The 27,985-nt window shown below is 45.2% G+C and overlaps 2 protein-coding genes across 2 annotated transcripts; one reads left to right on the top strand and one right to left on the bottom strand.

The window, feature by feature from the left end:
• The first annotated feature begins 21 nt into the window (after window positions 1-21).
• Window positions 22-4,115, top strand: tmem30c (transmembrane protein 30C). Its single transcript, XM_075479305.1, has 7 exons — window positions 22-741; window positions 941-1,057; window positions 1,281-1,388; window positions 2,077-2,167; window positions 2,282-2,425; window positions 2,542-2,754; window positions 2,924-4,115. Exons 1-7 carry the CDS (start codon window positions 544-546, stop codon window positions 3,109-3,111), a joined length of 1,059 nt encoding a protein of 352 aa, XP_075335420.1. The 5' UTR covers window positions 22-543; the 3' UTR covers window positions 3,112-4,115.
• dcbld2 (discoidin, CUB and LCCL domain containing 2) lies at window positions 4,026-27,314 on the bottom strand. Its single transcript, XM_075479303.1, has 15 exons — window positions 26,968-27,314; window positions 22,400-22,624; window positions 20,888-21,025; window positions 14,592-14,643; window positions 14,438-14,510; window positions 10,753-10,886; window positions 10,614-10,654; window positions 10,119-10,334; window positions 9,289-9,413; window positions 7,701-7,848; window positions 7,468-7,602; window positions 7,292-7,385; window positions 7,149-7,198; window positions 6,922-7,056; window positions 4,026-5,767 (listed from the first exon to the last, which is right to left on the bottom strand). Exons 1-15 carry the CDS (start codon window positions 27,068-27,070, stop codon window positions 5,349-5,351), a joined length of 2,088 nt encoding a protein of 695 aa, XP_075335418.1. The 5' UTR covers window positions 27,071-27,314; the 3' UTR covers window positions 4,026-5,348.
• Between the last annotated feature and the right edge of the window lie 671 nt (window positions 27,315-27,985).

Genomic DNA, 27,985 nt, shown 5'->3' with positions numbered 1-27,985 from the left:
CGGTCAGGAAGTCCCAGCAGCCGCTGCGTCCTTTTGATAAAGCATCGCGTGCAGCGCCCAAACCCGATACACTATCTCCCGTAGCTAACTAAAATGTAAATAACGTAATGGCTTTTCTGTTTTTGATATGGCAACAAAAACACTGAAACAACGCAGGTGAATTTGATGAAATTTGTCTGTTCTGGAGACGCGAGCTTCAGGAAGGAAGAGGAAAAGAAGAACAAAACAAAGTCAAGACACAGAAAACGGAAAGAGGCAGTTGAGTAAACGGTTGTGGTTAATAAGTAACAGGCCGCAACGGTCTCCCCCCACCCTGCAAAGCCTGCTGGGAAAATCTCTTGGCAAGCAGAGTTGTATTTGTGTGTTAGTGTGTGTGTGTACTGAGAGATATCGCTGACAATAAAGAGAAAACAGGAAGAGGAGATCAAGCGGTGCCTTCTTTTACACTTTTACTGGGGTTTTTTTGGGTGGGGGTTTTGTTGATTTAATACACCGACCATCCCATCAAGTTCTTCTTCCCTCCTCCGGCAGAAGGTGCCACTCATGGGCAAAGAGAAAGCAAAGTCTGGGCCCTTGGCCCGGAGGCCGGACAACTCTGCCTTCAAACAGCAGCGTCTACCTGCCTGGTCCCCGATGCTAACGGCTAACACCGTGCTGCCGTTCTTCTACATCCTGGCGTCCATATGCATGCTGCTGGGAGTGTGGCTGCTCCTTACCGTGCAGAGCACACAAGAAATGAAGGTGAGCCAAACTTTCTAAGTTCCAATCTTGGATTGTATGTAAATGGGGGGGTCAACAAGGGTGTGTATGCTGGAGAGAGTGGAACGGCTCAAATGCCCTTGTGTGCAATAAAACAAACAAAAAAACAGGGAGTGACAAATGGAGCAAGTATCCAAGGTTGAGTGTGAAAAGCGTTGATTCTGCCCTCCTGTGTTTGCAGCTGGACTACACAGACACCGGGGACTGCGGCAGGTGTTTTGAAACGCGCAGAAATGTGAGCAACGCGGCTCAGGAATGCATCTGCACGCTGGAGTTCTCCATTGAGAAAGCGTTTAAGGTAACGAGCACTGGAGTCTCGTGACGGACTGCGGCAACATCTGGAGCAGAGGGGGCACCTCGCGGCCGAATTCGGCTCGGAAACGACCCCTGTGCAGCGATCAACATTTGCTTTCACTCTTATTTTATGCCCTTTAGTTCCTGCCCGTGTTATAAAGCTCACGGTGAAAAAAAAACTAATGTATTTCACTCCTGTCTGAAGACGCGTTTTGCTCCTATCTCAGGGAGATGTCTTTTTCTACTACGGCCTGAAAAACTTCCACCAGAACCTCCGCAGATACATGGGCTCCAGAGACGACGGGCAGATGGTTGGCAGGAAAAACAGGTTAAAGGTAAAAACAAAAATTTCATTGAGAAGTTTTTAAGAAACTGCGACTGAAGCTGCCGCCGGAGACCGCTAAAGGTGTCTTTTGCCGCCCCCCCACCACCACATTTAGCTTACAAAATGCCATGTCAATGTATATTAGAAGTTATTTAATTTCACATATAGCTCACAACAATAAAAAGAAAAATCCCTTCATCTTTTGCCCGTTTCTCCTCTTCTTCTTTCTAAACTGGGCCCCTGATGGCTTCTGAATTTTTTTTTTTTTTTTTTTTTTTTTTTAACATTTTTCACATAAACCAGTTAATTACATGAAGGTACATGGGTTTATGTTGATTTTAGGAATGAAATACAGTTTGTGTTGTGTGGCCTGGGATCAGTGTACTCCCCCCCCCCCCTTTCCTCTTCTGACACACACAACCTGTATGACTCAGGAGCAAGTTGACCTGACAATGAGGGCAGGGCGCCCCAGCGCCCACTCCACTAACTTGACGTGGAAATGAGCGGTAGTCTAGAAAACTGGCGATTTTTTTTTTTTTTTTTTTTTTTTTTTTATTTTTTTTTTTAAATAGTGCGCCCTGGGCGGTCGCCCACATAGCAAAAACCGGCCCTGGTGCGCACAATGAGTACTGTTGGATAGTTTGAGAGCCTAAAGCTGAAGTTTAGTCCAGAATGTACTTTGTTATTTCCTTCCCTAGAACCCCAGTTCATATTGTGAGCCTTTCGTAAAAGACGAGCATGGACTCCCCATCGCTCCCTGTGGCGCCGTTGCCAACAGTATCTTCAATGGTAAACGCCACTCATCTGACACACACACACACACACACACACACACACACACACACACACACGGTCCATCTGCACATCCTCTCCTCTCATTATTATCTCCCGTTTTCCTCTCAGACTCCTTCACTCTGATGTATCAACGCTCCGGCCGTGCCGTTCCGGTCCCTCTATTACGGAAAGGCCTCACGTGGTACACCGACAAGAACATCAAATACCGCAACCCGAAGACGGACAACTTGACTCTGGCTCAGGTGTTCGAAGGTAAAAAAAAAAAAAAAAAAAAAAGGCCGTCGGCCTCGATCGCTGCGTTTTGTTTCCATTCTTTTCGCGGCCCGGGGGTTGCTAAGCGGCCGGTGTTATGCGCGCCTTCTCCGCAGGCACAGCGCGGCCTCCGTACTGGCAGAAGCCCGCCTATGAGCTGGATCCCTCCGACCCGATCAACAATGGCTTCGTGAACGACGACTTGATCGTTTGGATGAGGGAGGCGGCGTTCCCCAACTTCAAGAAGCTCTACGGGATTTTACACAGGGTCGAGGAACCCTTCACAAACGGGCTTCCAGCAGGAAACTACACCGTGGAGATAAACTACAGTATCCTTTCACTGCTGTTAGGGGAGTGGGATTGAAGTGGCTCACTTGTGTCTCATAGGTTTCCAAGCAGTTGAGCATTAACGTATGCAAAGGGACTCTTTCGGGTCTCCAGGCTGACCATTCTCAATTGAGCTTCTCTTTGTGACCGCCTTGACCTCCTGCCCCTCAGACTTCCCTGTGCAGTACTTCCGAGGCAGAAAGGAAGTGGTGCTGACCACCCTGACCTGGTTCGGAGGTCAGAACCATTTCCTGCCCGTTGCTTACCTGGTGACCAGCAGCCTGATCCTCGTCACGGCCGTCGTCCTCACGGTGGTCTGGTGGAAGTTCGGAAAGGATGGGAAGAACATGGAGGAATGACCGGGGCAAACAAACAACTGATGGAAAGCACCAACTGTCCTGCTAATCAGGAGACATGACAAGAGCACGGATGAGACTAAATGAAGTAGAATGGCTTTAAAAAGAAAAAAATAAGTTAATTTGGGACAATTTTTAATGGCGAGTGGAGAACTTCTTCAAATGATCCACGTGTTATGGCTTTTATTGACAATGATGCTCCGAACAACCATCTATGAAATCTGTGTGTGCTGTGCTGCATTTGATGCACCCCAGTCAGATCTCAGGTACGTCCTTTTAAATTTCGACTCCCTCCCAGCTTAAGAAGGTTCTAAACTGAATGAAATTACCCAGAAGTATCGAAGTGGCAGCCAAAAGAACTGGTCTACAACATCACAGCTTAGTGCGAGTGGGGTCCTTTTAACGTATTTCTCCGACCGGTTTCCCCCTAAATCTCACGTCGTTCTCCAACATCACTGAAAAGCGCTTTGGAAAAAGGTGACGGTGATTTCTTTTGATTATTTAACCAAAACCCAGCATCGGACCCACTTAAAGGTCCCGTCTACAGTAAGAAAAAAAACAAAAAAAAAAACACTGGGTATCGAACTAGAGCAACAGAACCTTCAAACGGCTCGCAGATCTCTGGTTATTATTGGCATCTTTTCAGCTGAAGAACACCGTCTGTTTAATGAGGGAACATTCACAAGTTTGGCAGAGCAGAAGCACTGATTCCTGAAGGATTTAAAGTACTGTTTTTTTTTTTTCTTCATTAAACCGCCTTTTAGCTCGATTTCTTGAAACTGTGCATTTGCTTCATGATATTTTTCCTTCTGTTCGTGTGATGTTATTTATTTTTGTAATCGACTTTCTGACATGATCCAGCTGAATTTGCGGCGTAATTCTTAAGAAAAAAGGCTGCAAACTGCAATAAAAAAAACTTTTCCTTTAAAAAGAATCTTTATTTCTCTTTGTACAATCAGCGAGACCCACAAACTCACACCCACGAAGCATCCAAACTCTGTACATCCGTCTCCCCGGCTGCGGGTGAGGTTGATGTACGGTTCCTCCCCCATCTGCACTCCTGCCACCCCAGTGTTTGGTCAGATCAGTACCACGGGTGCGCGGGAGGGAAACGCGGGTTAACCGGCGCTACAGACGCTGTCCTACAACTAATTAAGCTGCGGTCAAAACACACAAAGACTGAAATATTGAAACAGCTTAACGCACATACAGACATTGATGCACATGGATACAATAAAGGAACGAGTCACATCTAAATGCATTAGAACAGATTTAAACACCCATTTTGGGAAAACTATCATCACAGCTGTAACATTTTACTCACCTACCACGTTGTACCTTTCTTATGAGAGACTTTAAAAAAAAAAAAAAAAAACTGCTTTTCCTAAATTAAGACTGCTTTGATGTTCAGTTGGATCTGTTGTGATTCAACAGAACCTTTTGGTCTCCGATGTTTTCTCTTTTTGGGAAGTTTCGCCTGGATTGATTCTCCCGATCAGCACAAATATAGTTCAAAACCTTAATGTCAGCCATGACAGTGCATACCCACCTCCGCTAACGGAGGGGTGGGGGGGGCAGTCGCTCCTTAATCAGCAGGATGTGAAATAAAAAATAAATATATCAGTAAATCATTTTGAGTTTTTCAGGAGGTGGAATTACTAGAACTATACAAAAAATTTCAAGTCATGCTTTTAAAACCACCTAAGACCATAACGTACCGTGGCAAGAGTTTTCTTAAATGAGGAACGTTTTGATGGCAGTCGCCTAGTGCGACGTGCGGTCAAATTCAGTAAGAAAAACAAAAAAAAACCTTCGGCGTGATGAAATGGCAAATCATCTGGTATGGTTCAGAATGTAACAGAGTAACGACGGTAGAATGGAAATCACAGCTTCACAGGATGTAAGACCTACGAATCGCAGAACGGAAGTCTTTATCAAATAGTAGTCAGCTTTCTCCGTTTCAATCTTGCGACCCGGCACCGACACATTCATCTTTGGGCTTTTCAGTGATAGGACTGTAATGGCACTGCGCGAGCAGCTTGCGGCCCGGCAGAAGCGTTCAGGCAATACAGACATCTCCAGACGAATCTAAAGCTAAAGGCAGTGTTCATTCAAGACTTGAGCCCAGGTTTCACGCCTTGTCCAGCAACCCTCCCTCTCCTCCTCTCGCTCGCTCTCTCTGTCCCCCGGGTTGTGTTGGTGGTGAAAGGCAGATTAAAAGCCATGTGCATCTGGACTCTTCAGCTCTGTCCTGCTTGCGTTTGAGTGCTCCTCTGAGGTACCTGATAGGTCAGATCCTCTGTAGGCGTGACCTGTCCAGTGGCATTTTTCGGCGTGTCATACGCCGACCTCCCAGACCGCCCACCGTCCGCCTGTGTGAGCAGCGTGCTGGCGCCGGCGTTCAAAAAGCTACACACGGCGGAGGGCTGGTTCAGAGCGGAGCCGCCCGACAGGTGGCAGCCCATGTCGACCACGATCGGAGTAGCGTACTCGGATCCTGAGGATGGCAGTGGCTCGGCATAGGCGTGGTATACGTCCGGTGAGATGGGGGCGTCGTACAAGTCCGGATCAGAGTATCCTGGGCCGGGCCTCTCATCTGGTTTGAAGGTCGACCGTGCGCCTAATGTCGTCACTCCACTCACCAGAGGCTGGGCATATTCTGGAAAGAAACCATACCCTCAACTAGTAAGGTTCCTACTGCTGTCACTGGACATTCTTTCCACTCAAGTAAGTCATTAAAAAGCGCCACCCAGGTGTGACAAACTTAAAGCTGTACACTTAAATCATGGCATTGTTAATAAAAAAAGACCCCATTTGGAAAAAATGTTCTTTGAACCGTATACATGGTAAGTACAGTTTCAGTACGAATAAATGCATTTGGTGCACACAGAGGGTGAGGAAGTCTTTTTTTTGGGATGCGTTTTTCTAGCCATGTCTATCATCCAGGGTGCTTCCTTCCCTCGGCCTACCACCCGCTTCGACTAATTAAACGCTGCGTGTCCCAGCTCCTTTCATCCAATCAGGAAAAAACTGACGATTCTCCCACCTGCCTTTAAAAGCACAGCTGGATGGCCATTCAGTGGTCTGATGTGAGCATCTTGCCTTTTTTGGCCTTTTGTTCTGTGTAATTATGAGGCCTGAGGAGTTTCTGACCACCAGTCTTTGGACTGTTTCATGCTATGCCACCAATGTACAAAGAAACAGACGGACGTCGCTGTTACGATACTACCTGAATTCTACGTCATGACCAGCAGGGGGCATCTCCTGGGGTCAGAAAGAGACATCTAACTGGGAAGAAGGTTATGAGAAAACGACTATTTCTGGCTGCAGAGGTATTAGAATATATTTAAACGTATTAAACTATATTAAACGTAAAACAAGGTCAAGGAGCTTCAGTAAAAGACGGTGGGAGGCGCAGGGTGTAGCCACCTTGAGCTCTCACTAATGGGTGAAGTCAGGGTGGCCATGCCGATCTATTAAACACAGTCCATGCAAAAGGAGCGTAGCAATGTGCCAACAGATGAGGTGCGGGAGCATTAAAGATGACTGTGACCATTATTACAGTAGAAATGTCTCCGTTTGTGCTTTACAAGGAAAGAAATTCATCATTTCTGCCCGTTGTTACAAATGGGGAGTTTTGGTGGACATCTTTAAATCACAGTAATCTCCACAACTCGTGATCTTACCCGTCGTTTAGGAGTGTGGATTCTGCTGAACCACAGCGAGCAATCGAACAAACGGCTTTAGGTTTAAAGTCAAGCGGGTGTTTCGTGTTGCAGGCTCAGAACACCCGCTCGCTTCCACGGCTCGTACCTGCAGGTTCAGCGTGCAGGCTCGGCACGGCGCCTCTCCCCGTCAGCCGACCGACTTCACTCCTGCTGTACCGGACCGAGTCCTCCGTCTCCACCATCTTGGAGGGCAGCAGCTGCTTCATGCTTTTCCACCAATCTGCAGCATTTTAACAGAGCCGTGCACAGATCGGCAAAAAAACTCAGAACGCATTCAGACGAGCTGGCGTGCACTGCGGTGAGATGACATACCTGTGCGATCCCAGTGGGGGAGATCGTACGTCCCTTCAGAACTCTTTTTTCTACAAGGAGAGGAAAGTTGAGTGATGGCGGTGCCAAGTATCGTTTTACGGTTTTCATTTTTTTCAGTGTTGTGATAAGAGAAGAGTGCATACTTGTTCCTACAGTGCCAGGCACAAACCACGGTCAAGATCAGAACTGTCAGAACCATGACCAATACAGGTACCAGAACTGCTGCCAGCACCACAGCTGAAAGCAGAAATATCAGTTAACGCCAAATGACGGACATCTCCGTTTGGGATCAAACCGCTTCCTTTTCCCTCTGATGTACCTTGGCCAGTGTGAGGAGGCATGGTGGTGTTTCTGATGTCTGGGGTATGTGTGGTTTGGCCAAGATGAGGAGGGAGCTCTGTGCCTCCAGGAGGTGGGGTGTAACGAGACGGGGGAAGATTCCTCGGCCTCGGCACTGTCCCAAAAGGAAAGAAGAAGGACAAAGAAAATGTTCTGATCCTTGAAATTTCAAACGCTCGCTTAAGCTGTCGATATATACCCGACTTCATTTACCTGAAGGAAGCTGGCAGCCAAGCAGCTCCAACTTCAGCGCTATCCTCTGGTGCCACGAGATGGGATTTATCTTTACAAACCGGGCCTCAATTGGAGGAATGAAGTTATTCCTCACCTCGTCTAAGAAGTTGATGTTACCTTGAAAAACCTACCAGAAAATGAGAACAAATAATTCTTATTTGTGCCAGATATTTTAAACCAAACTATAAGGCAGAAGCTAACAGTTTGGTTCACTCTAACAATTCAGTTTGGAACATAAGCCTATTATTCCCAAACTGGGCAATACAGGGTTCAAGCAATAGTGGAGGACACAGCGGCTGGACCACAGTTTGAGGACCCTCGTTTTTCACGACCGAGTGAAGAAGAAGTTGACCAAACCATCCACTTAAAATAAAAACAAATGGCCACGTGAGACTCTTTAATGAGGTGTTTTGAAGTTTTATTCTTACTGAATTACTATTTTTATTTTAAAAGGGTGTGGTCAAGTTAAACAAGAAGGAAATCACTTTATTCTTGGAAAAAACTGGGATTCGCTTGTACTTCTGACAGCTACCATTAAGTTTGCTGTTCAATTCGATACGCACTCGACCTTTCATTAGGGATGTCCCGATCTGATCACATGATCGGAAATCGGGGTCGATCACGTGGTTTCAGACTCGATCGGGATATAAATCTATACATGTATACTTTAAAAAAAAAAAAAAAAAAATTTTTTTTATTTAAAATCAGGACTATAATATTTCAAAAACAAATGGGCAAAAATAACAGCTTAGTATTTACTGTTATGTGGTGGTACAGAGTCAGACCGTCTCAACTCCACATAGAAACAACCCATGCGACATGACGTCACTTTGCTGCGTGCCGTACAGCAAAGCAGAACACGGCAGCAGCTTGAAGCTGGGGGCGCGAATGTCTGCGCTGTGGAGGTATTTTTTTTAAATAAATAAAAGAAAATAAAAAATCAGGGACATCCTGGATCTGTTTCTTTGCTGTTTTTAACTTTTTTTAATGTACATTAGAAGAATCAGATCCGGACTAGGAGGCAAAAAAAAAACCTGATCGGGACATCCCTACTTTTAATATCCACAAATAAAACTTTATTCGCGTCAAACACTCGCCATCTGATAGCTGTAGAGTATCGACTGAAATAAAACTCGACTTTTGCGAATTCGTACTCCTTGGTAGCCGTTTTTGAAAAGCTGGGACTCATGAAATGGCAGCCTCTTGGTTCTGCAGGAACCCCTTACTCAATCTGGCGAGCCACTGACTACTTTCCTCCGCACAATCGGAGAGCCCGACACTCCCGGCAGAGAGCAGCTCAAGCCTAACAGCTCAGTCATTCAATCCATATCCATTCATTATTAATGCCCAAGTGTCCTGAATTGCCTAACACAGCACTTAACTGAAACCACCGACTGCTATCACTTCCTGCCATAAACATCTATTAGTCAATACCAGTTGCTATGGAGACAATCCGAGTATCCCAAACTGCTCTCTAGAGCGACATTTTCGTCCGTCTACACTCACTTGAAAGCAAGTGACAGAATTGTTGAGAAAGTGGGGTTTATTGATTTGGTGTTTGTTTTACCTTGTCTTGTGTGGAATTTGCTTCCCTGTAGATGTACCAATGCTGGAAGTCATTGCTGTGCAGGACCTGGTAGGCAGAAACATAGTACTGGTACTCCCTCAGGGTAGACCCTGTCGTGACGATGCCTGGATGGATGGAGAGAGGAGACGGCAGCATCGTGACAATCTGACTGGACAGTGAGCTCAAACACAGCTACAGTTGTGTCTGAAACCGTTTCTTTGCACCGCATTCGCCATCTTCACCAGCAACTCTAAAGCGAGCGCGTTTAAACCCACAGTCTTCTCAATTCTGACCTCAAACCAGACGAGCTCAGAGCTATGCACACCTTGTCCGCTGCATAAGCATGAAATTTTATGCTTACAGTGGCGAGTCTTCAGCGAGGATTAGCAGAAGTGGTATTCTAAATGGTTTTCTACAACAAGACGCTTTGAAAATAAGTTGGGAAATAGCTGAAGGCTCCACAAATATCGAAATTAGAGACTGCAACTCCAGTTTAACAAATGACGATTTTACTATATTTATGTGCATCAACTAGTAGTCAAAAATTTGACATCAATGATTGTTGCCGTTGCCCGTCAGACGACATGAATCCTCTCAAAAGTTAAAAATGGAATTTTTGTTCATCGATGCCAAAACATAGCCTCTTTCAACGATCTGTTGCACTGGAGGGGGAGGCACCCAAGTAATGAGATTTCATACATACATGACTGACAATCTTAGCGACAGTCCCGACTTATCCAGGTTATAGACGGCGGTTGTAGTTTAACATCAGTGAGTGTGGGTGCTCTGGTAAATAATAACCTCAGGACTGTGTTCATGTGGCGGTGTACCTGTGATCCTCTTCTCCCTCTTGAAATCGACCTGCAGCCACTGCTTCCGGTCGCTCTGCGAAGGAGCCCAGGGCCGCCCCGACCGTTTAAGCCGGGCCCCCGATGGCCCCCACAGACGGTGCTGACCAGTGTGGACGTTCCAGTCCCACACGGACGAAGCACTGAGCTGAGTGTCTGCGACAACGCCGGACTCCAAGCCCAGCGTTCCGTAGCAGCCTGCGAGCACAAAAATGTTTCTGAACCCGAATGAGACCAAGCTAAATTTTAGGTACCGGCCCACAATTACGTTATAAGGGAGAGTCACAATAACCTAACTCCATCCAGATGTAGACTTGAGTTCTTCTGACGTTATATACAATCTAATTCAACATTAGCTGAACTAGCTAGCAATAAATTCTATGGTTTTGAGACGGGCCAATGAAAAATGAGAAAGTAGCTGGCATCTACAGGACTTCCAAAGGAATAACTTTCATCGATAATAGTTCAGAAACTCACCGTTTGTCTTGAAGGTGAAGAGGCTGTTTGACAAAGTTCCTCTGAAGAAAAAAGAAGAAAGTTCAAAGGACTGAGTAAACATCGGCAAATTGACCGAGCGAAGCGGGTTTCTTTGTGCTGTGATGTCCGAATCTCTCACCCAGTGGAAGTGACGTTGTTAGCCAGTGTGCCATCGTAGCGATTGATGCCTTTGCTGCTGACCACGCTGATCCTCCCTCCCACGGCGTTGGACACTACACCTGCGTGGACAGCAGCCACACACAGAGGAGACGACTGCAGGATGAGAAGGGAAGGGAGAGACTGAACTGAGAGACTGTGGTCATGTACCTTTGTAGTTCTAACAATCAGTACCAGGAACCACGCATGATGAGCTGTGAAGACCATGCAAACGAAGACTGGCAAACAATCCTTTGTCTGAAACCTATTCTCGGAGAAGAAAACAGTGTCCATTTTGTTTCCAGGAAATTAGTCAAAACCCACAAACTATAGTTTTCTTGTTATTTGCATGTGCTGTAACCCACACGCCTTCTCTTCTCAGACTAATGAGGAGGTCATAAAGTGGTGATATTTACTGCCAATACTCGCTGCACAACGGTCCACACACCTATTGGACCAGCTGGGTTTCCACTCACTGGCCAAGCAAATCTCAAACGATCTTTTAAAAAGCCGTAAAGGAAAAAAAAAAAAAAGAAAGAAAGAAAGGGATGTGACACTTTTCCAGTGACTGTTTTTGAGGGGAGTAAACTGTAGCTGTGTAGTGTCGCCAGAGGGTGTCAGTCTAGGCAATTTTGCTTGTGGTTGTTAGAAACTGGGGAAAAAAATTTTCATCTTTGACGCTAGTTCGTCACGCGAGTTTATCGTTTGCCGGTTCATACCAAAAAAGAATTGGTGACACACATCACCTTAATGTGTGTCCGATGCAACTAAAGTGGTTTCTATTCTCCCTACAGCTTCTCTTCATAGGCTCCCTGTTAAATTCAGAATAGAAATTAAAACTATTCTCCACACATATAAAGCTTTTAATGACCAAGCGCCGTCATATCTTAAAGATCACATTGTTCGATATTTTTCCCCCAACAGAGCACTTTGCTCTCAGACTGCAGGTTTACTTGCCGTTCCCAGAGTTTCTAAAAGCAGAATGGGAGGCAGAGCTTTCGGTTATCAGGCCCCTCTCACAAATAACAAATAATTCAGAAAACATTTCTTCATTCACTTGTCGAATACAAAAAGGCCCTTTAACGTGTGTTTTCTGCCCCCAATTTGTGCGTATAATCCGGTTCCAAAAGTAAGGGATCTGAATTAAGATGGTATATTTTATACCAACATCAGATTTCTAAATCACGTTACCACTGCCATTTTGGACCCAAAACGCCCCAAAATTACCTAAATTAGGAGAGAAAAATATGGATCTAAGGCACACTTTTGGCAAGAAGTTGAAAAAACAAAAAAAAAATATCTAACAACATGGCTAATAGGCTTCTGCGAGTTAAATTAAAAAAAAGAAGGGGAGGTAGTCCTCTTGGTGTGATGGCCTCAACAGTTCTCCTCAGGGTGTAATTTATAGCCAAGTGAATTAAAGAAGATGGAAATGGTTGAAGCATCTTAACTAATCTGATTAAACGAATAAACGAGTCTCTGCCTAAAAAAGTGTCAGAAACAGCAGATCGTGCCCGAGGAGATTTCAAATTAAACTAAAAAGCTATTTTCAGATGAAATAACCTTGATTTTATTTATACAGGCAAAGTGTGACATATGGCATCCTTTGCCCGAGGTTTGATAAATCGGAGCAAACCGCGGCGTGTGTGGCTGTCATACCTGTAAGTCGCTTTGGATAAAAGTGTCTGCCAAATGCATAAACATAAATGGGAACAAATTTGCATGTTTGAAATGAGTTTTTAGGGAATGACCAAACTCGGCTGGTAAGTTTGGACGTTAATCATTTGCAATGCTGCGACTTCGCCGCTGAAATGCTTCAGGACCTGCCTCACGGCAGTCTTGTGACTTTGAACAGTGTGTGTTTACGCTGTTCTTTGCATTTTTGCACAAAGAAAAAAACAAAAAAAGCAAAGACCATGTTTACTGACAGTGCACGTGGGGTCAAACTCCCATTTCCAAAATGACTTTCCAGAAAAGACCTCGTCTGTATCTATCATTGTGTCAAGAGTTTGCATTCTCCGATTAAAGGATTGATCCCCGATCCATCGCTTTAAACCCTGCGATGAACGCAGCTGTGCATCAGGAACGGGGGACTGCTGAGATTTGCTCTGTTCTTAAAAACATTATCAAGGGAAGTTCCTGTGATGGAGAACCAGCCAGTAAGTGGTAATCTTCATAGCTGGTGCAGCTGGTACTGCGCCACTGCAAATTCAATTTATCTGAAAACGAAGAGAGAGGGGGGGGGGCTGTTTTACAGTCCGATCGTTTCAACCTTCAGACTCCAGCAGATAAAAGCCGATGAGTCAGGATGATGTCACCTCTGCTGCACAGAGAAAACTGAGAGGCACTGATGGGATTGACTCACTGTCAGCCACATTCCTGTCCGAACTTGTAGCCGCATCGCCGGAAAAAAAAAGGCTGACAAAACCTGGTTCCACTCGGAAGACGGGCTCCTTCCGATGAGCAGCTGGCCGAGAGACGTGAGGTTTATTACCAGGAAAAAAAAAAAAAGAAAAAAAGAAAAAAAAAGGCCCACACTGGAATCCACAGCTTAAAGAATTGTGGGGAAAACCGGTGACCCGCGGAGTGACAATGCACATGCATTAACACGTGTGCACTTACACAGCGGTAAAAGGCTGCCGCAAGCGATCAACACTCTCCCTGTGACTCTTAAACGTCCCCCCCAAGAAAAGATTAAAAAAAAAATAACAGGCCACATCCTTAAGAGAGCCTTAGCAAACCACTAACGCAAAGCTCTGCTCCAAACCACAGCAGCCTGCCTCCAACAGAGGAAACCACACACACACACACACACACACACACACACACACACACACACACACACACGATGAGACCGATGTGGAGATAATAAAAAAAATTTTTTTTTTAAAAAAGATAAAGGGAGAACAAAGTATAAGATACTGATGTGGAATAAGAAGAAAAGGAAAAGAACTGCATGGTTGTGATATGGGCAGGGCAACAGATGCAAATGAAATGATGCAGCCGGGATCACGGGCTCTGGAGGCAGTTACACACTCCACAAGACAAACATGAATGAAGCGCATTGCACACAAAAGGTTTTGCTCCAGCGTCTCAATCCCACTGACTCACTCCCGAGCCTTCTACCTCTCCAAAAAACACACGGCTCTGCTCACCCTCTTGCAGCTGGATTGGATTACCGGGTTATTATTTTCAGCCAAACTATTATCTCACCTCCCTTTTCACCCACTGACCCTGCCCCTCCTCTGTTCCTGTGAGGCGCCTCACTCCCCGAAGCACACCCCCACGCTCCTCCCTGTCCTCCCATCTGCCAGCAACACCCCTCCACTCCCTCCTTCCTCCTACCAGTCCTCCAGCTCGGAATAGGAGGTCATCGGCGAGAGACTCAGCGCCGCCGTGACCTCACGCACAGCGGGGGGGTGCTGTGAGGTCATCGGTCCAAGACGAGGGGAGAAGGGGAGGGGGCTTTGCTTGGGAACGGAACGGCGGCAAAAAACAAACAATAATAGATAAAGGCCATGAAATCATGAGTAAGCAAACGCTAACGATGTGGTGACATGTGTGGGGTTAAAAAAAAACAAAAAAAAACGGGAACCAGACAGAGAGAGAGCGCCGGAGCCCATGACTCGCCCCAGAGCGCAACGCAGCAGAGAACGACCACAACTCACCTCTCTATATCCTTTAGGTATGGTTCCAGAAATCTCCTCGGTGGAAGTCAAGCAGCCTGCGGGACAGTACTTACTAAGGAGAGAAAGACACACACGCGCGATGAATATCTGACAGTCGGTGCACACAAACTGACACAAAGCAAGCGTTGTTTACCTGAACTCCGCCTCAGGGAAATCAGTTCCTTTGTCTAGGCAGGTGATCAGATCTGCGGAGCAAAACACACACACACATAAAAAGTCAAAACTGGTTTCTCCACACGTTTCTGCAAAAAAAAACAAAAAAAACAAACAGTCGCCCCCTTTTCTCCTTCGCGTTCCTCTGCCTTCGTAGAAAACTCTTCTATCCGGCTTTTAAAAGACAAGGAACAACCCTCAAAACAAACCAGATGGTTGCACAAGACTGGGACTTTTTTAGATTAACACAAGAATGTCATCAAATGGTGAAAAAGATCAAAATATCAGGCTGGAAACAGTAGAATTCACTTTTATGGGAGGACGAGTCTCATTTTCTTTCAACTTGTAAAACCCACAAATGATAACAGACTGTTGATTCATCAATTAATTAATGTACAAGTACTTCATGACTTAACCCTTTAACGCTCTACCGGCGGGACGTTGCGTATTTTTACGACAAAACTTTAAATTTATGCCGATTCAAAATGACAGGAATCTTAAGCTACAATCGATATCTTTTTTGCATACTTTTCTGTTTTATAGCATCTTCAACAGGCTTTGAACAAGTTAGTTCAAACATGTTGAAGACGTGATGGTGGACTTTCACATCTCATCGTAAGCGTTTTGTACAAGAATTCGTCGAAGAAAAGCTTAAAAACACGTAGTATCAGTCAAAGGTTTCATATCACTGCGCACTGCCGCGCCCGTTTCACAGTGTAGACCAAGCAGTCCCCTGCTTCCGAGCAGTAAACACCGTGAAATAGGCGCAGCAGGCGGCAGCGCGCAGTGATACGAAGGGAGAGAAAATAGCGCCACGCGATTGTGAGGTCTGGCTTTTTCCTGGATCGCAACGATTTTGTGATGCAAATGTATTACTCTTTTGAATGCATATTGTTTTGAGAAGCAAAACGCTTTATTTTTGTGACCCCAGCCAACTAGCCGGACTACTTTCGTCAACACCAAAATGAGGCCGGAACTCTAAGTCAATGTTCATGCACGATATTGCTAGTATGGGATGTCATACAGCTTCATGTCAAAAGAGGGGAACTATCCCTTTAAGACAAAGCCATCCAGTCTCCACCCAACTTCAAATTAAATCATGCCGCATTCGCTTGTGCCTCAGAAAGTGGGAGAGTATTTTCCTCTCACGTTTTGCTTCGTTATCAACATCGACTCTATTCTCCAATTTCTCTAAACGTGAGAAACAAATTAGCTAATAATGCTCTGCTTGTATTTTGTTTCATCTTTTACACTCCGACAATCTGACTTCTAATTTGGCGTTCAATTTTTCACCAGTCCTAAGGTGGAAATTCCAATTGTCCATTTGTCATGAATGCACCATCAGAACAGCGCTGCCATTACAAGAAGAAAAACAAACAAAAAAAACATTGTAACATAAAACATAAAATATTGGCCACCTTTGCCGCTAGAAACTTAAAACACAGTCAAGCAAAATGGCGTCACAGTGAAATAAATCAATTCTATGAACACTTGGAGTCAACTCTCAAAGTCGGTGTTAATATTGAAACGTCAAGGTGATTCGTGACACTAGAGGGAAAGTCTGGGAATCACCAAAGCTGTTAGCATTCCTCCTCTGGAGGAACACAAGGAATTCCTGTCCAAAAACTCATGGCAGTCAAGAAAATAAAAGGGTCCCTGAAGTTTTCGGCCTGGACAAAAGAGGCCGGTGGCCTAACTCGACTGCAACCTTTTTCTGAATTCCTGCCGCTATTTTGACTGCGAAACAATCCCAAATTTTCTCTGCACAAGCCGAAAGATTTCAGCTGCTTTTTTCCAAATTACTCAGATATTCTATTCTAGTCTACCAAAAAAAAAAAGAGACAATAAATGCAGCTAGCATTCACATTTAAGGAGCCTGAATCAGTGAATTTTGACCATCGTGACTGAATAAATCTTTCCAAGGCGACTCTGAAACACATCATGCTGTACCCACATGAAACCGCGTGTCTCCGGGTGTGCGTTGGGTGATGACATGAGCGCTTTAGCGATGACACACACCATCGCGTCTCCCTGGAGGATCAGGCCTGCCAAGTGTTTCATGTAAACCTTTGTGGTGATGGTCAGTCTCTCCGAGTCTTTCCCACGTGAACGTTTACAAAAACATTTATCTTTAAAACCAACCAGTGAGTCAGACTGAAAAAAAATACCCCCAAACCACCTCAAGTCACCGTGGTTACCGATTGACTTTGTGGGCGAAAGGCTGTCCGCCCACGCTCACCTGTGTGATCGGCTGCATGACAAGCGAGCACACGCATCGACTCTGTGGTGGGAAAAGGGGGCTGAATGCAGCGATGACTGCGTTTGCCTCCCGATGTGATTCAGTTCAGCCAAAGTTACAAAATGACTGCTCTGCTCCTCACCCGTCTGTGTCTCTCAATCCCTACAAATGCACCACATCACAGAGCGAGCTCACCAAAAAAAAAAAAAAAGAAAAAGAACATCCTCAAACTTAAAGCAATACAATGTAACTTCACAAAAAGCCCATTATGGAGCTCCCCCTACAGGCTTGGAGGTAATGTACGGGTACACTGTCGTAAATACAACACCCTTTCGCTTTCACGTTTCACATTTGTTGACGAACCGGCGAGGAGTCAGAAGGTGCAAGCTATGTCGACCGAGAAGGTAAGAGTAATCAAATGTACCTGGGAGCGTGAGAGGGGTCTATTTGTTTTTGCAGTAGGTGTGCCAGAAAGCAAGTCAAAGTACTTCCGCTCAGCTCCCGGGCCGGTCCAGCAAAGTTACATAGCGCAGTTTTTCCAACTCAGGCCCCCGAAGGGCATAGGAGACAGGCCAATCGTAATATTAAAACTTATTCTAGCCGTACAATTTTTTTCAAGCTGTTATTTTAAGGTAGAAATGTTACATAGTATTGCTTTAACAACAACACTCTTATTCCAATTAAGCTATTCTTAAAAGAAAAAAAAACTTCAAACTCCCTGTGCACTACTTTAACGTTAAAATTACTCCAACAAATAAAGATCTGCTTAAAAATGGCAGGAACTTTAGCTTATTGTGACAACATGTTAATATTGGCCAATAATCTCGTTTCTGATCCCAATCGTCTCCTATAGCGAATGAGACGAACTATATTAACCAAGCAGCTGGGACGCAAAACAAATTTCAGATTTAACTGACGATAAAGCATCGTCGTCATTGACAACGGCATCGAAGGGGGCCGATAATAATTTACCCACATTCCTTTGAGGTAAAGGCAAAGAACCAAGAAGATCAGACTAATAAGAAGAAAAATAATAACCACACACACACACACATTAAAGTTGCTGAGAGGTTGGGGCTTCACACACGCTGCGATGACAAACAGCTGATTCCATTCTGTACGGAATGGAAAACAAAGCCGGACCGTACCATTATAGAACATTCCCACAATGGGAACAGGGTCAACAATCCAAATCTAGGTAAGGTTTCTAAAGCTGAAAGCTCTCTGAAGAGTGGGGCTTGCATCTATTTGGTAACGCTGTGCCGTTACCGCAGCCGGAGTCGAGCAGGTTGTAAAGTCGAGTGCAAATATCTCAAAGGTTTCTGATGCATCACTTCACACATTTGCCAAACGTTCATATTACTTGAGACTGCGGTGGAAGTCCATATAAAAAGGAGCTTTTGGGTCACGTTTAAAACGGTAAACCTAACAGCAGAGATTTCCCATTTCAACTCTTTTCCGTGACAATCAACTCGTCTCCTTTTGTCCTCTTGCTTTCCACGGCAGGAAACCCGGACACATCTTTTAATGGATAAAAGCTCAGCGCTGCCCAAACGAACCGTTACCAGACGGTGGGGTGAAAACGCCGCAAGGCCACCGACCTGACGGAGGCTTCTCACCTGGCGGGCGCACTGCAGTCACGCACACCGTGTGCACGAAACACAAGACACAGACACCGTGAACTGTGCACACGGGTTGTACAAACATGGCTTACGGTTGCATGACCTTGCTTAGACGGCAACGGTAACGGGTGTGCACGCGGCTCACGGTAGGTGAGGTCTGTATCAAACAGCCGTCGCGCTCGCTCTGAACAGATGATGCTCTCACACCGTGAACGACCACCCTACGCGACAGGAGTTTTGAGTTCCTTCGGCTTCTGCTGGCGTTGACAAAAGCCGACTTGGGATGCGCCACTGGAAGCTTTTCCATTGTTCAGAAATAAAACTGCACCGAGTGTAAAGACGAACGACATTTAGGCCTGACGTAATAATTCAAAGTGATGAATTTTTTGTGGGCTTTTTATGCCTTTATTATATAGGACAGTGTAGAGAGACAGGAAGCAGGGGGCAGAGAGAGGGGGAATAACACGTAGCAAAGAGCCGATGCGGGATTCGAACCGGGGCCAGCTGCACAAGGACTATAGCCTCTGTACATGGGGCGTCTGCTGTACCCACTACGCCACAGACCACCCCGTGATGATGAGTTTTTAAGTCAAAACTATTTTCATCTACAAACAGGACACTACTACAATTTACTCACTTCTTCCCGCTCTTCTCGAGCTTCCGAAAACGCCCCAAATCTGACACCTTTTACCGTCCTCTCGCTACTTGTGCCACCACAGCCCCGGAACACTGGACGGCAGATTCATGTTCTCTAAGCCGTTGCATTTAAAGACCGACTAAACCTGAACCTTTTGAGCGACCGTCTACAGATCCGCTGGCATCCCTGCTCTCTCTCCTCAGAACTGTGTGTGTTATCATGATCAGCCTGCAGATGGAATTCCAGATATGCGGCCGATCAGAATACAGCATTCACAGCAGAGCGGCTCCTTATCTCTGTTTTTGTTTTTAATGCATTCTCAATGGTAAGCAAACACATTTGGCTTCAAGCGCAGCCGCCACACACAGCTTCACACACGTTAAACTCCGGTCATCTTGAACACACGCTTATTTTTTCCTTTTTACCAACTGTGGGCATTGCAGATTGTTACGACCCATGGGTCGTATTTAGTGTGTGTGTGTGTGTGTGTGTTAGGGCTGCAGCTGGGTGAGTTGGTGAGCATGTAAGTTGTCCCAGCTGTAGGTGACTAGGTCTAATCAGCTGGGCTGCTTTAAAAGATGCTGGAAGACGCGCCAGTGGAGCCAGTGGGTCCAGCTATTGTTGGAGTGTTTTTCCAATAGCTTGTACAGGTTGTCTGAAGCTCAACTCTTTCAGTGGAAGGAGGTTAACAGTTTGATTTTGGGTTTTGTTGGTCTGTTAATCATATAGGTTCTTGTTTGTCCTCAGCAGGTTCCGTTGGGTGTGTGTTTTTCTTCTAGGTTTTGGTTGAATAGTATTACTTTTCTTTTGCAATAAATAACCATTTAAACATCAGCCATAAGTTCTCATTGTTTTATTTCCTCAGCTCGGGACACTTTATTGTTGCCCTGTAACACAGATGCTTGCAGGAAAACGGGAAATTTATACCACAGGTTGGCAACGAATTAGCACAGCATAGAAGATAAATGCATTTTATTAGAAGTATGCTCTTAAGGAGTCTTCTCAGTTCATTTCAATACCGGTGGAGATCACACAGAGAACGGCCGGGCCTCAGCTGAATGTATTAAACTAACAATGGCATGATCTATAATGTAGCCAGCTACATCAACGCAGCTCTATGGGTGACGGAAAGGTTTGAGGGTTAGCTGGTGCGTCACCTTTGTCCAGACAACAATGGATGGACAAGACGTTGTCTAAAGCCTGCCATACACCGAACCATCACCAACTTTGACTTTGTAAAGTCACTTTGTGATCTCCAGTTTTCACAATTTCGTGTTTCAACTTGAAAAAAAAAAAAAAGAAAAGAAAGAAAAGCATCCTTGCACAAGGAGAAACCTGGCTTGTATCAACAGTTTCAACCTTATAAAAAGCCAGGAACGCACGTTGCTCAATCTGTTTGATAGCACAAAAAGCTGATACTAAGATATGAAGTGAGATGTGAAGGAACGGTGACGAGTTGCCAGCTTTTAGACAAGCCAAAAGTGTTAAAGATCTGTGTTCCGTCTTTCCAGGACGATAGAATTACTCCAGAACCATTAAATATATATATATATTTTTTATTTTTTTTAAATAGGACCGTGGAGCAGAAAGAAACAGCCACGACAAACACGATGGTATGCCACCTCTGAAGCAACGCTTATCCCCCTCCAGGGCCAAAAGAGGAACGTCATAACCACACTCAACACAGAGGTCCCTTAATTAAATAACATCCCCTGCAGGCTGAGCCCAACACACAGACGATCAACAGACTGCAGACAGAGTGAGCTCAGAGCGCCTACCTGCATGCTCGGTGGTGGAGTACGACAGGTAGAATCCACGTCCGGTGCGGTGTGTCCCGCTCATGAACTGGACGGTGACTTGGTTGGCCGAGGACTCGATCGGCTCGTCGATCTTCAGGCCCAAACCGCAGTACTTCACTGTTGCACAGCGGCAGAGGGGAAAAAGACAGAAAACAAAGAGAGCCCGCTGAGAGACACAAACCGGCCTTTTTCAGAATGTTCACTTCTAAACCCCAAAGCTGTACAGGTTGGATCTTTTCTTCTGTCTTACTTTACTGCTGTTTAAACACCAACATGACTAAATGTACTAAAACTACTGCAGTGATACGACGAGTCTCTGAAACTCTAATGTAGTCTATCTATTATCAAATTGCAAATCCAAAAGAGATTCCTTCCGCTGGTGTTTTAATGGCGATGGTGAAGAGTGCTCTCCAGTGCATCACATCCTCAAACAATTGCAAAACTCCTTTTAAACCCTGTGTAGTCATCCTAGAGGAAACCTCTCCCATCAGGGCACAACCGTTAGGAGGACAACTATGTATTGATTTGTAGCCACCCCTCCCTTAAGGACTCCTTTTTTTTCCCCCTGGTTTTGAATGCACACATCAGCAACTGCATCCTATTAGATCCATAATGGTTCCTATTATTCAAATCCAGGTCACTAATGCTTGCATACTGAGCGACCTCTGCGCCCAACGATCCAAACTCAATCAATGCAGCCACTACTTAATAATTAGGCCGACGTTTCTTACTGTATCCAATCTTGAATTTTGTTCCCTCACTTGGACGTTACTTCCCTGCTAAATGGTTGAATGTAAACGTATCATAGCAACCACGTGAACTTTGTTCCAGGGGGATCAGTAGAGCACAACACTCAAGTAGTGCTGACGTACTGCATTACAGAGGAATCTGATTACTAGTTTTCTCCATCAAATGCAAATTGCACCGTGTTTGCAAGAAAATAGTTTAAGTGGTGTCCGAAATGCTTGACAGCCCGTTTCTACAGGGCCAAATTTCTTATTTGTGCATAAAGATGGAAAGTTCATGAGATTTGGAGAGAGCTCAGAGCTAGGTCGAGCTAGCTCATGCTACATGCTGTCTGGCTTCATCTGAAGTAATTCTCTTAGCAAAATGCCGTTTGTCACTAAGGAGGACAATTAGACAAAATTTAAATACTGAATCAAAATGGATGGTGCTAACAAACACCAACTTCAGCAAACGGATGACCACGTTTGGATTTTTGCAAAGACATGCGAGCTCAATTTGGGCTTCAAAATCATGTTATTTTCCTAAACCTGCCCACATCGTTTAGGCGCCTAAACAACACTGCACTGTTGGTGATGATGAACGGAGTTGGAAGGAACAACCAGACTCAAACCAGTCTCCAGGGGACTCCGACCAACTGCATGTGAAGAGTCAAAATGGCGTCCATTAAAGTGACGGGAGCCGAGCAAAAAGAATGTATTTTAGCTGGGGTGTTTTTAAGATCTGGGGTCTGCTCGCCGCTCTCACCGATCTCACTCCTCTGGGATCCGATGCCATTGTAGAGACGGAGGTAGTTGACCTGGCAGTCGCTGTCTTCTACGTCCAACAAAGCGAACCGAAAGTGGATCCGCTTTCCACGGGGCACGCCAATCTCCCACTCACACACCGAGTCGTTTGGGTATGTCCTCGGGTACCCCAGAGAGGACAGAGTCCCGCTGCTGGGGCCGAGCACACTGGGGCCACAGCCATCTCCTGCGGGGACGAGACAAACACACGTCTTCAAAAACAACGTATATATATATATATATATACACACACACACACATACACACACACACACTAGGAGGCAAAAAGAGCAAGTACAATGGAGGGAGTTTTTTTTTTTTAAAGAATGGAAAACGAGTTAAAACTCATCTTGAAAGCTTCAGCCTCTGTTTCTCAAAGTTTATCAGGTCTGCTTCAGGTCACCGTTTCGTCGCAGAAGTCAGCTTGCTCAGTCCATCTCTTGACTCACTGCACGACATCTGATAATATTTAGGGGAAGCCAATACTGCCTTTATCCAGCCAGTGTTCCCTGCACCTCTGCAGAATATTTCAGTCTACTCTGAACAGCTGAGAAGGTGTTCTTTTCATCAAAAGGCCGCCCCTCTTTTTCTCCTCTGAAACTACCTGCGCCGATAGTGGCCCGAAAAACATCTCAAATTAAACCTCATCTGTTCAAAATGACTTTTCCAGATGTTGCTCTTTACACTCCAGATGATATCTTTTGTGATCAGGTTGCAGATAAGACACCTGATGAGTCCTCCATGTAGACCCTGGTTGTGTCTAACCGCTCCCATGGCGACTGAACCTTCCTGCGGCTCCGTGCAGTCCTGTGGTAGTTTGTCTTTTCGTTTCCTTACCGGACACATGCAGTTTAATCCCTTCCCTTCCAAATTTCGTCTCGACTCCTGCAGTTCTCCTTAACTGCAGAACCTCGGCAACATTCCTGTAAGTTTCACGCTGGAAGCCCGCTGGAATATTCTTATATTCTATGCCTGCCTCATAGGTTTTCAAACAGTTGAGATCAAGCTTACTGAGTCTCACTGTAACATCAAAATAAGCATGAACTCTGAGGTTCAGCATGAGTCAAAACCACTTTCCATCTGTTAAGTGTATTGTGAATAGTCACAATCACATAAATTCTCAAAACTAATCCCCAGTAAAGTGTTTCCATCAGTTTGCTGAGACACACCATAGACCACCGTCTTATAAATGGACTTAAGTCGGTTCTTAAAAAGAGGAAACCGCATATTCAACATCGGAAAAACATCGATACACCTTTGAAACTGAGCGCAACAGATACTGAAAAGAAAAAGAGAGACTGAAGTGTGACTAGTTTGACTTTGCCAAGGGATGCGTTAATAGCCACAACAGCTTTGGCGGATTTTTACACTGGTAAAAGGACCCGGACACATGCTAACATCTGGCTTTTGAGTGCAGTGTGAAGGTGTTTGATCAGCATCGGACCCGCATCAAATATCTCCACAAAAGTCACAAAAATAAATAAATAAATCGGCTTAGGTTCAGCTCGGCATTGATCGGAACACGACACCTGGGGGCACGAGCCATTTCTCACTGTGGATGAGGCAGCCGGGGCGAAAAATTGTGGACGTCGCTCACTCTTTGTTTGCATAAATACGCAAACAACGGCTTAATCAGTCTTACCGGACTGCAACTCAAAGCGGGGCTGACGTCCACAATCGCGTCAAAAATATTAAGCAAGCCTTATCGTCTCAAAGTCGAGCTTGTCAGAAACTCTTATCCGACGCAGCCTGCAGGATACAGTGTGGCTTCACATGGTCACAGTTGCAGGCTCGTCCCCTGGGAGGTATGCTGATCCTGCCGTAGCCCTCAGAGAACCTGGATTCACTTTGTGAGGCGCAAACTCAGCTAACATCTTCACGTCATGCGGACATCTGTTGCTGCATCGTTTGGCAGGACTCGTCTGCCAGTGACTGTATGATAAGCAGTTTAAGAATGCTGGTAACTCTGGCCACAGCTGGAAGGTGATGTCTGGAAATATGTTGGCGGATTTGTGCTTTCACATCTAATCAGTGTGGTTCAGCGAAAACAAACAAACAAAAAATAAAAGCTCAGAGTCTCTTTTGCTCTTTTAGCCCGACATGTTTGAGCCGATCTGAGATCTGTCGAACAGCTTCCTCAGCGGAGACTCCTCCAGCGTCCATCACAATGTGCCGTATGACAGTTTTGGTCTCATATTCGTTTTGAGGGCTTCGTTACACGATTTTCGGTCACGTTTCAGCTTTTAAATGGCCTTAAAGCAACACCGGAGAACTTTGTGAACCTTGAAACTACGTACTTCTGACTAGTTTTGAAGTACACCGATTTCGAATATGCACATTCTCGGGCCTGCAACTGCCTTGAAGCTCCTCGGAGCTAAGATACCACAGTTCACGACTTTGGTTGCTAATCCCGCTCCACGCAGTTTTGTTATACGGCCGCTTGACGTTTTTTTGTGGGCTTTTAAAATCGCGTCTGTGACCTCTTCACCATGACAACAAACTCATGTGTGTGGCAGTACATGTGGAGGGCTAAAAGAGATTTGTGTCTATAAGAGTGGTGTTAAAGCGGCGCTATGCAACTTTCAGTAATACGGGGTTTGTTTACCATGCAATACACACCCCAAAGCTGTAGGGGGAGCTCCGTAGAAAATAAGGCGACAGTCTAGCCAGACTGTCGTAAACCCACCAGAGGCAATTTACGGTTTATTTTTCAAGACACTGGCAGAGAGTTGGAGAGCCGTCGACAGCTAATGGAGAGGGGGTGTGTCTTATCAGGCTACCTGGCTCGGCTCAGAGCCCTTTACGACCTGCCGTGAAGCAGTAGTTCTCGGCTCTCGTGTGTCGCGAGACTTCCAGAGGTAAACAAAGCACGCGGCGCCACAGGCAAAGTTGCAAGCGCTGTTTCGGTCTAGGGCCACCAGATGGAGAAGGAAATGTCACCGTTTTCATCAGAACGGGTCAGCCAAGCAATCTGATGATTGCCAAGCAATTTTATGACCATGAAAAAGTTGCATTGTGCCGCTTTAAATCCCACAACTGTAGGGGGAGCCAAAGAGGGCAAAATTGCCCAATTCCCTCGTGTCAATTTAAATGTTTTGTTCACATACTGTTACTGATACATTTGGCATTCACTAAATAGGTGCTTCAATTATTAAAGCAAAAACATTGTTGACTCCACACCATCAGAAGTAAGGAGCTACAGTTTTACTTCATTCACTGTGATGCTGAACTGAATTTAGTCAGGTTTCAGGCTGACAGTCAAACAAGAAGTTTGAAGGCATTTAGTAAATTGTGAGCCATAGCAATGGTATTTAACCATTTTCTGAAGCTTTACAGCTGCACGACAGGGGGATCAATAGCGAAAGTAGCTGTTTGTAGCTGCCTTACTTTGAATAACTGCCAAATGAATGGGTTCAGCTGAGTGGTGTTTTTTAAAGAAGTCTTGTTTTTGTGTCCGGTGAGCTCTGAGCTGTCAGAGAGCTGAATTGTGTCTGTTGATGTTGTGGACTCATGGCTCTCAGATAACATTCAGCCAGTCACGCTTCATGGTGCTAAGTGGATGTTCTGTATGCCTGGAGTTATGCAAGAGCTCCTCAGTGGACATTATCCAGATGAACAGGACAAAAACAAAACTGCCTCCCTCACACTGACTCACAAATGTTACTGAACAACTGCACGGTTTCACAACAGGAGCCCACACTACTCTCCTGAAAGTTGACTCCCATACTTAGAAAACGAATCAGAGAATACTTTGGTACAATCAGAAATGATCCTCAAACTTTTACCATGCCACCTTTTCATGTTGCTGGACAATTTGAAGAAATAACAATCTCTGCCCACGTGTTTAGGACCGTACACCCCCCTCACCAACTGAAACCCCACCCCACCCCCAACTATAGCCACCTGAGTTTAATGCACAGCTCAGAAAATAACTACCAATCATTTCTGTGAGTGATAAAAAACAAACTGTCTAAAATAAAATTAAAAAAAAGTTTGCATTTGCTGTAGTTTAGTCTTTTTTTATGGTCAAATTGGGCTACCTGAAACCAGTAACAAGGCCACGAGCTCTGAAATGAGCTGCCCTTTAGTAAACACAGACCTGAATGGCCATACTGGCCATTTCAATTTAACAAGCTTACTGGGAAACGCAAAGAAGCAACACATTGTTACTCAGAACATAAAATAAATCATTTAAGGCCGCATGTTAATTCGGCTATCCACATAATCCACCAAGTAGCACGTATCCCTTCACTCGCTAAGTTTTAGGTACCGGTCTGTCTGGTTTTCCTTCAACCGTCTTTCTCCTAAAACACCATGACGGGCGGCGGCGAGCGGTGTAAACCAAGCGTGAACTCCACGTACACACGGCCATGTAAGGCAGGTTTAGGTTAGCCTGACAATAACAGTACACTTCGGCATCTTATAAAACATCTAAACGTTAGGAGTTACACTTTAAACCAGCATGGCTGCGTGTTTTCGTGGTCACACCGGGCTCCCCCCCAGTTGTCACCGCAGCTGTGTGGCACAAACCTTTCTGCGCTCGACAGCCTTCAGCGGTGAGAATGATGAGAATCGACAGGACGAGAACCCCGGCCCCTGTCGGTCCCCTGCCCACCATTACCGCTCTGCCCATAGCAGCCTGCAGTCTGAATGCATAATGCTCGCTTCTGGACCGGCTGCACCGCTTCAACCTGGACCGAGGAAACAAAAAGAAGCAGAAATCCTCGAGTCGTTGAGGGCGAATTCACGCGTGGTTTCCTCTTGAGGATGATTCTCTTTTTTTTTTTTCTTTTTTTTTTTACTTGTCGTTTAACGATCCAGTGGTTTGCGACACGCTCACTATGGAGGAGGTAACTGCTCCACACTCGCTCAGCCAATCTGTGCAGCTACTTCCTCCACCGAGGCTCCTCCTTCAGACCTGGAAAAGGGATACACGAGTCCCACTGTAGTACTCTGATTGATTAGGGTTTGGCAGCAAGCACCCCATTCAGATCAGTGCCTGCTTCGGTCTTATGGACCCAATAAACAATGTTTTGTCCCCTTCTGGTAAGTGTTTGTCATTGTGGTTCTTCCAACGCTGACATTGTGAAAAGGTTGCTGCAAATTAACACTAAATTATTGTTTCCTGGATGCCAGGAAGATACTGTAAAAAGGTTCACAGTTATTACTATGACTGTTTGTTCCTTTACAAAACTATTAGAATATTTTTAATTTTCACACAGTTGCATAGTTACCAGAGATGGGGACTCAAGTCACTGTGACTTGGACTCAAGTTGACTCGAGTTGCTGTTTTGATGACTTGTGACTTGACTTGACAAAAAATAAAAGACTTGAGACTCGACTCGGACTTGGAAGTTAAAGACTCGGCACTTGACTTGACTTGAGACTCAATGACTTGAGTGTTAAGCATCTAGTATAACTTCTAACTTTGTTCGTCATTTGAAGATCCATTCTGACCAGTAAGTGCTTGTCAAATTAGCTAATATTATCCTGTTAGCCTAGTCGGTAGTTAGCTAACGTTAGCTTGATATGATATGGGGTGGACAGG

Source organism: Odontesthes bonariensis, chromosome 12 (genome assembly GCF_027942865.1).
Source record: "Odontesthes bonariensis isolate fOdoBon6 chromosome 12, fOdoBon6.hap1, whole genome shotgun sequence".
Taxonomy (NCBI): Eukaryota; Metazoa; Chordata; class Actinopteri; order Atheriniformes; family Atherinopsidae; genus Odontesthes; species Odontesthes bonariensis.
This window is presented reverse-complemented; position numbering and strand designations above follow the sequence as displayed.

Excerpts from the sequence above, each read along its gene's own strand:
- dcbld2 (XM_075479303.1), bottom strand. The coding sequence starts at position 27,070 with ATGGGCAGAGCGGTAATGGTGGGCAGGGGACCGACAGGGGCCGGGGTT. Across the intron at positions 14,511-14,591 it reads TTCCCTGAGGCGGAGTTCAG|TAAGTACTGTCCCGCAGGCT; the intron begins GTAAACAACGCT and ends TTCTCTCCTTAG. Across the intron at positions 5,768-6,921 it reads CCTGCACGCTGAACCTGCAG|AATATGCCCAGCCTCTGGTG; the intron begins GTACGAGCCGTG and ends GTTTCTTTCCAG.
- tmem30c (XM_075479305.1), top strand. The coding sequence starts at position 544 with ATGGGCAAAGAGAAAGCAAAGTCTGGGCCCTTGGCCCGGAGGCCGGAC. Across the intron at positions 1,058-1,280 it reads CCATTGAGAAAGCGTTTAAG|GGAGATGTCTTTTTCTACTA; the intron begins GTAACGAGCACT and ends CTCCTATCTCAG. Across the intron at positions 1,389-2,076 it reads GCAGGAAAAACAGGTTAAAG|AACCCCAGTTCATATTGTGA; the intron begins GTAAAAACAAAA and ends TTCCTTCCCTAG.